This window comes from Talpa europaea (genome assembly GCF_964194135.1).
Source record: "Talpa europaea genome assembly, chromosome: 10".
NCBI lineage: Eukaryota > Metazoa > Chordata > Mammalia > Eulipotyphla > Talpidae > Talpa > Talpa europaea.
The window spans coordinates 41,333,182-41,347,254 of record NC_140077.1 but is presented as its reverse complement, the minus strand read 5'-3'; the positions used below and the strand labels follow the sequence as shown (position 1 = coordinate 41,347,254).

Below are 14,073 nucleotides of genomic sequence, written 5' to 3'. Positions count from 1 at the left end.
AGAGACAGTAAACTGTTCATGTCCTTCCTGTGTTTACCCAGAGTCTCCAACACTTAGTACCATGTCTGGTTTCTACTAGCCAGAGCAGTCATGTCTAATCATGGTTCTGGACATGGATTGCTTATATTCTTCGTCTTTGTTTTTTTCCCTCTCTCTCTTCTCTCCCTCATAGACATACTCCTTTAGAGCATTCTTTCTAGCTATTGCTTGAATTCCAAACCCCTTAGCCTAATGTTCATAACTGGTTGCTCTCTGTCTTTTCCAGCCTCTGTATCTATATACTCCTTACCTCACATCATTCTATCAACTGGAAAAGTTCTCCCTGTTGAACTCTACCTGTCAGATGTCAGGGATTGTTTAACTGTTTATATCCATGAAACTTTGGCCAATTTCCTGCAGTCAAATTTGATCTTTCCCTCTTCTGAATTCCTATAGTAGATTGTAGCTCTTATTTCACTTATCCTGTGCTATCCTATTTGTAATTTTTTTTATGTACAATGTCTTTTCCGTCCTACTAGCCTAGGTGAGGCATTGCATTTTTTCAATTTTTATTTCTCTGCCATCCTTGAGCAGTGCTTTTTATCTTGAAAACTATCTGTTCTGCTAGATCAGTGCTCTACTTCTTTGATCCCAAGTATTCTTGCTGCCCCCAAGTGACAAGTCACAAAATAGCAGTTGTAAGAAATAATTTACTAAATGAAATGTAGTTTTTCATGTAAATATTCTTTTCCACATCACTATCCATAATTAGCATCTGTGAAGCGAAATGCCTGTTCGACACATTTAAAGTCTTCCAAACTGGTATTACAAAGAGATTTATTTCCTAGCAACCTAAATATAGCTAAACAATATAATTCCAAAGAATCTTTGTAAAATAACAAGTTCCTTGAAATCATAAAATCAAGTGTGCTATTGAATTACACTGATTAATATTTCAGTTAAATCTGGATGCCAATTTTTATTATGCAGAAAAAGAGCCTACAATAAAGAATTGCCGTTTAGAGTTCCTTCAGCATGTGTGTGGACCATCCATGCAGAACGCTAGCAATGGAGGGGAGGTCACCCTCAAGAGGGTGAAAACTGGGGAAATATACTACATAAACATATACATAGTATATCTTAGGAAAGTATATACATAGTATATCTTAGGAAATATACTACATAAACATATAATACAGCATATCTTCCTTGGGCAGGAGGGGCAATAAATAAATGCTTAAAAGGTCTTATTAGGTTTACAATAATGAAAAAAAAAGGTTAAGAAACACTGACTGACCTAGCCTTTAATGCCTTTTGTCATCTCAGTCCAATAACAAACGTTTATATTCTACTCCAAATCACTTCCAGTACCTTCCTCCCTAAACTGACCTACTTATCATATAAATTAGTATGCTAATACCTGACCATAGTTTCTTTTCTTTCTAGCCCTTTTATTCACTCACTTTCTCTGTTCACCTCATCATGACTTTTAGACTCCAGCTGCCTCCCTCTTAACTTTTTATTATCATTTTCCTCGTGTTGCCTTTTCAATCCCACCTTATACCATATTGTCATTTTTAGTATCCTACAGTCCATGCCCCTTTTTCTTTTCACCATATGTACTTTATTAATGCTTAACCTTGGATGAATCTAGCAATTTATCTTATATCCCAGCTGCTGCACATTGTTAGAGAAAAATAATGTAACTGTGTAGAATGGGCCTCTGATGGTGTTTCTAATTGGATTTCCTTCCTCCATACCCCCACAATAGTTATTCTAAGACTTCACAGGATGCTCCCCATCCCACACTTGATCTTGCCTCCTATTTCTCCTAGGAAATTAAAGCTAACAAATACAAGCTTTCTAATTCCTAATTTCTGTGACTTTAACACTACTTTCATACTATTTCTTTTAATCTCAAGTAAGAGGTGGCATTTTTTATCAGGAGCTAGCTCCTCCATTCATTTTTTTTTTAAAGATTTATTTATTTATGCGTACAAGAACTGGAGGTATAGGCCAGAGATAGGTGTAGGCGGTGAGAGGATTCACCAGTGACAGAATGGGGAGCAGAACAGGTGGATCTGCTGAAATACACTGCTGAGGGGAGCAGTGGGCCACATCAAACTCATGTTGCAGTGGCTGGTGATACCTTCATAACACTGTGTCTTTAACACCAAGGAGGCACCTTCTCCACCTGTTCTTAACCCCATAACCTTTCCAGTATCTTACCCCACCTGTTTTTCATTTTATTTTTATATTTTCCATACAATTGCAACCCCCTTATTTTGACCCCTATCCCTCCTTTCCCCGCCCCTCACCCCCCATAGTGTGTCTCTGGTTCATAGTTGTTTGTTGATTTTGATTTTTTTCTTTCTTATAGTTATTCTTTTTCCTGGTCCCTTATTTAGGTTTTCTAGATTCCTGCAATGAGTGAGACCATCTGGTATTTTTCTTTTTCTTTCTGGCTTATTTCACTGAGCGTGATCCCTTCCAGCTCCATCCATGTTGCTGCAAATTGCATGTGTTTATCTTTTCTGAATGCTAAATAATATTCCATGGTGTATATGGACCACATCTTCTTGATCCAGTCATCTATTTTTGGGCATTTGGGTTGTTTCCAAAGCTTAGCTATTGTAAATAGTGCTGCTATAAACATAGGGGTGCAGGTGCCCTCTGGAATTGATGTTTCTGTGTCCTTTGGGTAAATACCTAGGAGTGGAATTGCTGGGTCATATGGAAGCTCTATCTTTAGTAGGTTGAGGAATCTCCACACAGCTTTCCATAGTGGTTGGACCAGTTTGCACTTCCACCAGCAGTGCAGGAGAGTTCCTTTTTCTCCACATCCTCGCCAACATTTGTTGTTGCTAGTTTTTTTAATATGTGCCATTCTCACTGGTGTAAGATGGTATCTCATTGTAGTTTTGATTGGCATTTCCCTGATTACAAATGATGTTGAACATTTTTTCATATGCCTGTTGGCCATTTGCATTTCCTCTTCAGAGAAGTTTCTTTTTAGCTCTTCTGCCCATTTTTTGACTGGATTATCTTCTTTGTTTTTGTTGAGTCTCATCAGCTCTTTGTAGATTTTTGTGATCAGTCCTTTATCATTAGTGTTGTGTGCAAAAATTTTCTCCCAGTCGGTGGGGTTTCTCTTTGTTTTGGTTGTTGTCTCTTATGCTGTGCAGAAGCTCTTTAATTTGATGTAGTCCTAATTGTTTATCTTTGCCTTCACTATCACTGCTTTGGGTGATGCGTCTGTAAAGATGTCTTTGAGGTGCATGTCATGTAGTGTTTCGCCTGTATTTCCTTCTATATATTTTAAGGTTTCAGGTCTTATGTCTAGTTCTTTAATCCATTTTGAGTTAGTTTTTGTGCATGGTGTGAGGTAGTAGTCAAGTTTCATTCTTTTGCATGTAGCAACCCAGGTTTCCCAGCACCATTTATTGAACAAACTTTCTTTGCTCCAGTGTATATTTTTTGCTCCTTTGTCAAAGATTAGTTGACCATAAATTTGTGGGTTTATTTCTGGGTTTTCTATTTGGTTCCATTGGTCTGTGTGTCTGTTCTGGTTCCAATACCATGCAGTTTTGATTATTATGGCTTTGTAGTATAGTTTGAAATCTGGGCAAGTGATGCCTCCATTCCCTTCTTTTTTTTTTCAGGAGAGCTTTGGCTATTCGGGGTTTTTTTGTGGCTCCATATGAATTTCATCAATATTTTTTCTATTTCTTTGAAGAATGACATTGAAATTTTAATTGGAATAGCATTGAATCTGTAGATTGCTTTTGGTAGGATGGCCATTTTGATAATGTTAATTCTTCTGATCCATGAGCAGGGGATGTTTTCCATTTCTTTGTGTCTACTTCTGTTTCTTTTAACAGTGTTTTAAGTTTTCTTTGTATAGGTCCTTTACTTCTTTTGTTAGGTTTATTCCCAAGTATTGGATTTTTTTTGTTTCAATAATAAAAGGAATGGTTTTCTTGATTTCTTCTTCTTCAGATTTATTGTTTGTGTATAGGAAGGCTGCTGATTTTTGTGTGTTCATTTTGTATCCTATCACTTTACTAAACTGACTGATTAGTTGAATTAGTTTTTCTGTGGAGTTTTTGGGGTTCTCTGTGTACATTATCATATCATCTGCAAATAGTGATAGTTTGACTTCTTCCTTGCCTATTTGGATTCCTTGTATGTCTTTCTCTTGTCTTATTGCTCTGGCTAGGACTTCCAGTAATATGTTGAAAAGCAGTGGTGAGAGTGGACATCCTTGTCTTGTTCCAGATCTTAATGGGATGTTGAGGTATGTTCTTGTATCCCGAGAATTTCAAAGGCCTTTATCATAAATGGGTGTTGTACTTTGTCGAATGCTTTCTCAGCATCTATGGATGTTATATGGTTTTTATATTTCTTTTTGTTGATGTGTTGGATTACATTGATTGATTTTCGGATGTTGAACCATCCTTGTGTCCCTGGAATAAATCCTACTTGGTCATAGTGAATTATCTTATGGATGCATTGTTGGATTCTGTTGGCAAGGATTTTGTTGAGGATTTTTGCATCAGTGTTCATTAGGGAGATTGGCCTGTAATTTTCTTTTTTTGTGCCGTCTATTTGTTGGGTTTTGGTATTAGTGTAATGTTGGCTTCATAGAACGTATTTGGTAGTATTCCTTCTTTTTCAGTTTTTTGAAAGAGTTTGTGTGTAGGATAGGCACTAATTCACAGCTGAACGTTTGGTAGAATTCATTTGTGAAGCCGCCTGGGCCTGGGCTTTTTTTTGAGGGGGGAGTGCTTTGATTACTGCTTCAATTTCACTGCTTGTAATTGGTCTGTTTAGTTGTTCTATTTCTTCTTTGTCCAGCTTTGGATGATTTTATTGTTCTAGGAATTTGTCCATCTCTTCTAGGTTGTTAAATTTGTTTGTGTGTAAGTGTTCATAGTAATCTCTTATTATTCTTTTGATTTCTACTGAGTCTGTTGTGATTTCTCTACTTTCATTTATAATCCTATTTATATGTGTTTTCTCCCGTTTTTTCTTTGTGAGCCTTGCTAGAAGTTTGTCTATTTTGTTTAATTTTTCAAAGAACCAACTTTTGGTTTCATTGATCTTTTGGATTGTTTTTTTGATTTCTAATTCATTTATTTCTGCTTTGATTTTTATTATTTCCTTTCTTCTACTGGCTTTAGGGTTTTTTGTTGTTCTAGTTCTTTGAAATGTGAGATTAGGTTGTTTCTTTGAGTTCTTTCTTGTTTGTTGATGTGAGCCTGTATTGCTATATATTTTCCTCTTACTACTGCTTTTGCTGCATCCCATACCCCACCTGTTCTTAATCCCATACCCTTCCCAGTGTCTTACCCCAGTATATATTTTGTGTTTCCTCTGTTTTCAGTCTCTCCTCTCTTTCCTTTATAACCAAGCTTTCTACATCTCTTTTTACTTATTACCAGTCACCAAATATCTAAATTAAAGTCTAGCACATAGTTCCTTAGTAAATGCCAGTTGTCCAAAAGGGAAATCATAAAATAGATTTGAATAAATTTAATTAGTGTGTACATTAATCCTAACAAAGATAGCTAAGTAGCCTAGTAGCAACAATTTAGATGAAAGTGGAGACTTTTCCTCATGTTTTTAATCCAACAGTTATCCCTTTGGTCAATGTTACTTGATTCAGCCCTCCTCAATTCTATTTTTAAGAGGTTTTCACAGTTCCTTTAAATACTGTTCCTCTATTACCTATCATTAATAATTACAAATATTTACTTATACTTCTAGTATGGCATATTAAGTAATCAGACCAACCCTCCCATTAGACAAAATTAGAATAATTAGTCAAAACATAAAACACATCTGCCTGTAGACACTTGGGATCTTAAGATAGTAAAAATTACCAGGCAAGGATCAGATGAAGAGGAGTCCCAGAAAGATGAACCTGAGGTTTAGGTATGCTCCTTCCTCTGGGGATTTACTTTGATTAGGAAGGATAGGACTGAAAAAATTCAAAAACACTAATTTGAAAGGAAACTTGCATTCCATGTTTATTACAGCACTACAGCTAAATTATGGAAGCAACTGCAGTGCCCAGAACAGATGAGTGGATCAAGAGAGTGTGGTATATGTGTGTGTGTGTGTGTGTGTGTGTATATTCACTCACTTATACACACACACACACACACACACACACAATGGAGTATTACCGAGCAATCAAAAAAAAATGCTCAGGCCTCCCTGGTGGCGCAAGTGGTTAATCAGGTCTGTGAAGCTATTGAGCCTCTGCAGCGCAGATTCAATCCCCACTGCCCAGGGAGATATCCACATGGCACGGCAGACATCTCTTGTCTTGCCTGCTGCTCCCTTCAGCAGTGTATTTCAGTCAGTCTGCCTGTTCTGTTCCCTACTCTGTCTCTGGCGAATCCTCTCACCCTCCCGCACATCTGGCCTGTACCCCAGTTTTTGTATAAATAAATAAACCTTTAAAAAAATGATAAACTCATGCCATTTGTGGCAACATGGATGGAGCTTGAAGGAGAAAGATGGTGTCACTAATGTGTGGAATATAAAGTAACTAAATTAATAGTGATATAAAGACCAGCTTAAAAAGTAACCCTTGATAGCTGACTACAGAACTAAAGCACCAAGGTGGGGAGGGGTGACTGAGTGGTCAGAACAAAGAGGGAAGGAAGGACAATGGTCTATGTGGTGGAATATAAGTGAGTTGGTGGTAGGTGCACTACTGTGGTAATACTTGATAGGGGTACCATAACATAAATAAATAAAATTTTTTAAAAACAAGAAGGGTAAGACTGAGAGGCCAAGAAGTCGAGCCATACTGGATAACCTGGAAGTGCTGTGTTTTTTTCTTTTCAACAGGGTAATGATTAGCATGTTCATGATGGGTGATTCCTTACATGTGTGTTTCACAATAAAATATGTTTAAGAAAGTGCTTAACACAGCACATCAGTATATTGTTGTATAGAATAACAATTAGGTGCTTGTTTTGTGAAGATAGAATGCCAAGGAGCCAATTAATTTCTTCTTTATTTTTGTAGGAATATGTTTATCCAGAAGCCAGAGACAGACAATACTTATTATTTTTCCATAAAGGAGCCAAAAAATCACGGTTTGACCTAGAGAAATACAATCAACTCAAGGATGCAATTGCTCAGGTAAGTTCCAAAAATAAATCTCAGACCCAACTTGATGACATCATCTTCCATAGCCACAGCAATTCAATGGATAAACTCTTTCAGTGATCCAACCCTCTTCTTCCTATGTAAGTTATTTATAAATTGATAAAAATGACTATTTTAGCATGGACACCTCTCCAGAACATTTTATAACACAAGCAGGTGAACAGAGGATCGGTCCTATCTGTCTTAACATACTGAAATTTTTAGACATGTTTTTACTCATGTTGTTTCCAAGGTTGTCTATTTTTACTTTCCTCTCTTTTTAAAATCTTTTTCTATAATAATTCACCCAAATACTTCTCATGTAAAATATATGGTAGCAATGGGGCAAAAATTAAGCCCAGATGAAAGAGAGAAACTACTAAAAATCTCTCCCCAATACAGGTGAGAAATTATTGAACTAGAAGATGATTTTTTAAAAGATTCATTTTTTTTTTCCATAATAGTTACCTCTTTGAATTGAGTGTGCTTCCTTCAAAATGATATTTTATTTTAGTGAACAAATCCTCCTCCCTCTTCTCCATAGTCCTTTATGACTTTAGAGATTTTTCAAAAAGCGCTAGAAGCTCCTTCACCCACTTTAATATGGTGATTGATGGGATTGTAGTTTGAGTAGACTTTGAGTAGACTCCATCTTCCTGTCTTGGTCTAAGTGGAGTCACATCTTCTGTTGCTATGGATAGTGGTTCTGAAGTGAAGGGAATACATCAGAATCGTCTCTGGAGCTAACACAGATGCTTCAGCTCCACCCTACACCTATTAACCAGACTCCTCAAAGGTGAGGTCCAAGCATGTCCCTTTGTTGTCCTGGACCTTTAAAGCCCATTGCCTCTGAGACACTCATCTTTTGATAGTAATTGAGATGATTTCTCTTATTCATAGTGATGGAGGAATGACAATTTACTTTTTTCAGGAGACAGCAATATCATTGAAAGATTCTCTAGACAGCTTCTCTCACCTTTTGTTTCTATTTTAGGCAGAAATGGACCTTAAGAGACTGAGAGACCCATTACAAGTACATCTGCCCCTCCGACAAATTGGTGAAAAAGATTGATCTTCAATGAACCTCTGAATCCCAACTGAAAGAACACCTGTTTATAACTATTGCCTTTTTAATTAAAGCAGTACAGGTGAAAGCTGGGAGCCATGTCAGGGTAGAGGGTTTTTACCTTTCATTAAAAATCAAAAACAAAAGGGATTTAGGGGGAAAGGAATGATAAAATCTGAGGATCACACTTTGTGGAATATAAGCTCAAAGGGCTTAGCGAATATTGTCTTAATCAAGCATCTCAGTTTCTGGATGAAAATGATGCAGTCGTATAGATGAGAGATTCATAAAGAGAAAATTATGCTGGGGGGCGGGAAGTGTTCATTTCTTGCATCTTCTTTGCAGGGTCAGCAGAACAATAACACACCAGCACCCAGTCAGCTCCAATGTGTTTTTTAATTTGACTTTCTTATTTTTGACGTAGGCATATATACCAGAAAAGCAAATCCTCAAGATATATGGGTGGCAAACAGAATCTGAGTCCACTAGCATTTATTTTAGATTGGGCCCAGTCTCTGCAAAGTTACCTGGAATCTCTCTTACCTGTACCCCTTTTCTGACCACCCATACCTGTTGCTTACACTAATTTTATCCATATGATAATTGGAACCAATATATGACTCTTTGATAATTAGCCCTTTGGATTATCCCTAAGACCTTCTTATATGTCTATATATTTCAGTGCTCTGGATCAGTGTCTAGAAATCATTGGCAACACTGCATGAGTTTTTTGCTTTGTTTTGTTTTTACTAATAAGTTTTTAATAGAATAAAAAATATCCCTCCTTTATTTACCTATCCCACTGATATTCCTCTGTCCCTCCACAGCTCAAATCAGAGGGGGAGTGTTCAGCTGTATTACCAAATCAGGAAGACGTAAGGTTTACAAATTGGCTAAAAATCATGGCTCTATAGCCATTTTCAAACCAAAATAATTTAATTGCTGTTAATCTGCTTGTGTGACAGCATTCTAGGCCACCAGGATAGCACTACCTGGTCTGGAGGCTTTGTTCATCTCAAAGGACACACACTCCACACTGTTTGTGAGCCGACACACACTGCACACTGTCTGTGAGCCAACACACACTCCATACTGTTTGTGAGCCCTCCCCCGCTCCACAACTTCAATTGCTAAAAATCAAGTGTGTATATCTCAAAGGGTGCAACTTCTCTTTATACAGGAATACATTTCTATGGCTTCCTTCAGCCTATGCTCTTCACCCTGTTTTTTCTTATCTTAAAATGAGAGAAATAAGAATTAATCTTATACTCTATCTATCAAAATGTTTTCTACCATATTTCCAGATGACATCTGCATTTGAAAAGTCAAAGGAATCTGTGTCTAATATCCTGTTTTTAAATATTGTGGGGGCAGGATGGAAAGGATGATGGGGCTTGCCACACAGCTGATTGGCTTCTTTCTTTCACATGATTCATCTCTCCCTATAATGGCAAGGGATTTCTCTTTTTCCTCCTCCTTGGGGATCATTGTATATGGAAAGAAAAACTTTAAATGACAAACCCAGACTCCAGGTGCCTTGCAGAGGTTGAAGGCCAACCAGGATTGCTGCTGCTGCTGCTGCTGCTGCTGCTGTTCCTGCACCCCTTTCACTGGCATGATGAAATGAAAGGATGCATGTTTCCACTTCCCAACCCCTCCTCCCACTTCCTTCCCTCACCGGCCCCACAGTCATTCAACCCCTTCCCTCATTTATTTTTGTTAAGTTGTGTGAATTATTTTTAAACATTTATCCTGTTTGTGTAGGGTTTTAATAAGAAACAGCACAGTGCAATGAGCAAATCCTTTTGGGGTGTGTGGGAGGCAAGGGAGGGTGAAAAGTCCTTTAAACAAATAACAAAATACTGAACATGTGTAAAATCCTGTATCATTTATGAAATATGTAAAAAAAGCAATGTACCTTCTGGAACAATAAATACTTATTCAATTTTTGAACTATGGAATCTCATTTTTTAAACCAAACCAAAAATTTATTTTCCTGTGATTTTAGGTAGTGAGCTTTTACTTCTAAAGTTATTTTTTAACATCAGTATGACATTACAATGGTACTGGGAAAATTGGACAGCCACATGGAAAAAAATGAAGCTAGACTACTACCTCACACCATATACAAAAATTAACTCAAAATGGATTAAAGACTTTGATGTAAGACCAAAAACCACAAAATACAGAGAAGAAAACTGGCAAAACACTCCACAACATTGGCTTTTGTGATGTTTTTGTAGATTTTCTCCAACAAAAGAAACCAAAAAAATGGAACTACATCAAATTAAAAGACTTCTGCACAGTGAAAGAAACTATCAGATACTCTGCTAAATGGAAGAAAATATTTGCACACCATTCATCTGACAAGGGTTTCCAGAACTACCTGAGGCTGAGTGAACTCTACAATCATATTAAAGCCGCTGGCAGCACTGAGACTAATATCCTGATCTCCTGATTAACAGGGGGAAAAAAATCTCCATTATATCAGACCACCTTGATTGTCCAGGACAGTCTCCTGGACTCCAGAAAGTCATTCAAGAATGAGCCAAGATGCTGCCACTTTTTTTAAAGTTTGTATCATATTTATAATGATGACAAAACAGGAAAATATCACATGCTCCCTGATCTACCAAAGACATACCAAAAAACACATATTGAATGTGGAGTTGGGAGATATTAAAAAGAGTCTCTGTAGCTATCGTCTTGCCTCCTGGCAGCAGCCTAACAAAGACACCCTTGAGACATTTATAAGGTATTAGAAGATCAGGATGAAATGATAAGCTACTGTTGGCATTCAACAAATATTATCTACATGTTCCACAACATTGTTAGTCTTTAGTAAAATTTCAGTAGAAACAGATAATAGAATGTAGTAAGTCCTTTGGTGAATTTAGGTAATACAGTTTTGCTGAGGGACTTTGAAAAATGGAAAAAGTAAAAGCGTTCTCTCAGAGAATGATCCCTGGAGCAACAATGTGACATGTCCGTCTTTATTAGAAATGCAAGTTGCCTGAGCTCTACTAAATCAGAAACTAGGATTGGGGCCAACAACCTATTTTTAACAAACTTTCCTGGTGATTCTGATGAGAACCATTGATCTAGTAAGTCATCACTTTAAGAGAAGGAAAATGAGGCACAGGGAGAACTACGTCACAAATCATCAGTGAATCTTATGATCAAATGGTCAACCTGAGTGATTGGAGGATTGATGAGAAGGGTAAGAAACATGAGAAATGAAAAGGGATGGTATTACATGTACTATTGTATCTTACCACAGTGTAGTAATCACATGATATATGTTTCAAAAATACAAATAGGTCAGATTGTGTGTGTGTGAAAATATTTCACAGAAAAGTAGAACTTCCTAGATTTTGGAACTTTCACCAAAACTATTAAGGATTGTAATTTCTTTTTATCACTGCCGACAATAATTCATAGCTCTCCCAAATAACTCTAAACTTACTGGATTCCAAGACATACTTCTTGGTTATTTCCTTAGGATAAATGTGTAGGTTAATTTTCATGAATTCTATGGAATATACAATGACCCACTTTATAAATGTTCATTTATGAATGCTTTAAAATGCATTATCCAGGGCCTCCCCGGTGGCGCAGCGGTTGAGCGCTGGGTTGCGAAGCTGCCCGCGGCCTCTGCGGCGCCGGTTCGATCCCCGGCTGCTCCCAGGCCACTGGAGGAGGGTCCCACATGGCGCGCAGACCTCTCCTGCTGCCCGCTGCTCCCCTCAGCAGTGTACTTCGGTCCTTCTGTCTGCTCTGCTCCTCGCTCTGGCTCTGGTGAATTCTCTCACCCTCCCGCGCTTCTGACTGTACCCAGTGCATGTATAAACAAAACAAACAAACAAACCAGCAAACAAATAAAGCATGCCTCTATAAAAATAAATAAATAAATAAATAAATAAATAAAAATAATAATAATAAAAAAAAAATAAAATGCATTATCCACTGAACAATCTCTCCGTGAAACTGTCTTTGGCTCTTATGACTTAAATCTTGCATGTGAATCTCTACTTCTTCTCTGTCACAATGTCCTCTTCCTCTGACTGCATCTTTGATATTAGGTTTCTCCAAGTTGCCATCTTGGTCCCCATTTTCCACTGGGTGATCTTACGTTCTATCCCATTTCAGTGACCATTTACATGCCGGTAGCTCTAAAATTGTTTTTCTAGGTCAAATTTCTCCTGAACAGCAGACTGCTTTATCCACCTGCTAACTAATCTATGTCCAAGGCTCCCCACTGAGCATTAAATTATTAAATTCCTGCAGTGCCACCAGAGTATTTGTTTCAAAATTCTAATAGCATATAGTTTAGGAAAAAATACATATGAACCAGAGTTAATGTTAAATATGGGAGAAGGGAGTGTAAACAACACAACAAGAAGCAGTCAAATCCAGAATGTGAGACATTCTACAGGATAAAATGACTAGTTATTCTTCCACAAATGACATAGAAGATGGGGTAGGAGGGAAAGCTGGAGAATATTACAGATTTTAAAAGTTTAGATATAACATTTGCAATATTTGGCTCTTATTTGAATTCTGACTTAAACCAGTAATACAAAGACATTTTTTAAGGAAATTTAAGTATAGAGTGGATAATAGATGATAACAAGGAGTTATTTCTAGTTTACATAGTTTAATAATTGCTTTATAATTATGTTAAAAGAACCATATGTTAGAAATGCATACTGGTATATAATGATACAAGATTAACAAAAAGTTATTGCACCTGAGTGTTCATTTTTGTTTTTTCTAATTTTTCATATAATTGAGATTTTTTTTAAATTAATATGAAAAGGCAGGTCAATTAAAAAGGGGGGGAAATGAAATAAGAAAAAGAAATTCTACCATCCTAGGAATGCTTGTTTACAGAACCAAAGGGCTATCTGGGGAAAGTCCTTGACTCTGACAATCAATCTTGGCAGCAAATCTGGGTTTATCTTACACACACATCCTCTGTTTCTCTGCAACACATATGAAGCACTCAGATGACTTCTCAGGGACAGGAAGTCGTAGAATTTTGTTATTTCTGTAAAGAGCACTGACACTTAGCAGTACTATCCTGCAACAAGGCAGTTCCTCAGTCCCAGAGTCATTCATTGCTGCCATCAAATTGCAACTTAATACTAGTGGCCAAAGGCCTATGTTCCACTAGCATTAGTAATAAAGTAGGTAGCCACAACTTTTGATTATGAAACCATTTTGCTGGACAATAAACTTGATGCTTTCAGGGGCCACTTTTTCCTAGTCACTGTTGAAAACCAGTGACTAGCATGGCACCTGGTCCCTCATAAGCATGAAGATTTAATTGAACTGAAACCCTAGCAGAAAGGGGCCACAATAATTTGAATGCCACTTCAGCATAGTGAAAAATTGTGCTGACAGATTATGACGATAAGTTTAGGACTACTTTCTCAAGACTAATCCTTTTCCAGTCACTAGAAATTTGGTAATTAGGAAAAGAAACAGATGAGAGGAAGTACAGGGTTAGTAGAATCCCAAAGCATCAAGTCAAGGTTACATTAGGAAAGAAGAGTTTTTATTTTACTCAGCTCCATGTTTAATATAACATTAAAAAATAAACAAAAACAAACCTTTTCCCTGCCCTTTTTATCCTTACCCTTCACATATCCATATGCCTCAAAATGTGAGGAAGCTAACTAACAAGCTCCAAATCTGTAATTACTAAGGTTATATCTGGTAACATGTAATATACAGGTCCCTATGTTTTCCCTCCTTTGCCTAGAAATGAAACTAGTAAACAATGTCACTTACATGTCCGTGTTATTAATTTAATGAGTAATTCCTAATTTGAAGCCCCTACCCCTTGGTATGAGAAT

At 37.1% G+C, this 14,073-nt stretch overlaps 1 protein-coding gene across 1 annotated transcript in view; it reads left to right on the top strand.

Moving 5' to 3' along the window:
• The window catches only part of MCU (mitochondrial calcium uniporter), a gene marked incomplete at both ends in the record, with an annotated part of 128,119 nt that extends 119,901 nt beyond the window's left edge, over positions 1 to 8,218 (top strand). The window contains 2 exons of the mRNA XM_084245275.1: positions 7,024 to 7,140; positions 8,141 to 8,218. Coding sequence (XP_084101401.1) covers positions 7,024 to 7,140; positions 8,141 to 8,218 — 195 coding nt within the window. The remainder of the gene's footprint in view (positions 1 to 7,023; positions 7,141 to 8,140) is intronic.
• Between the last annotated feature and the right edge of the window lie 5,855 nt (positions 8,219 to 14,073).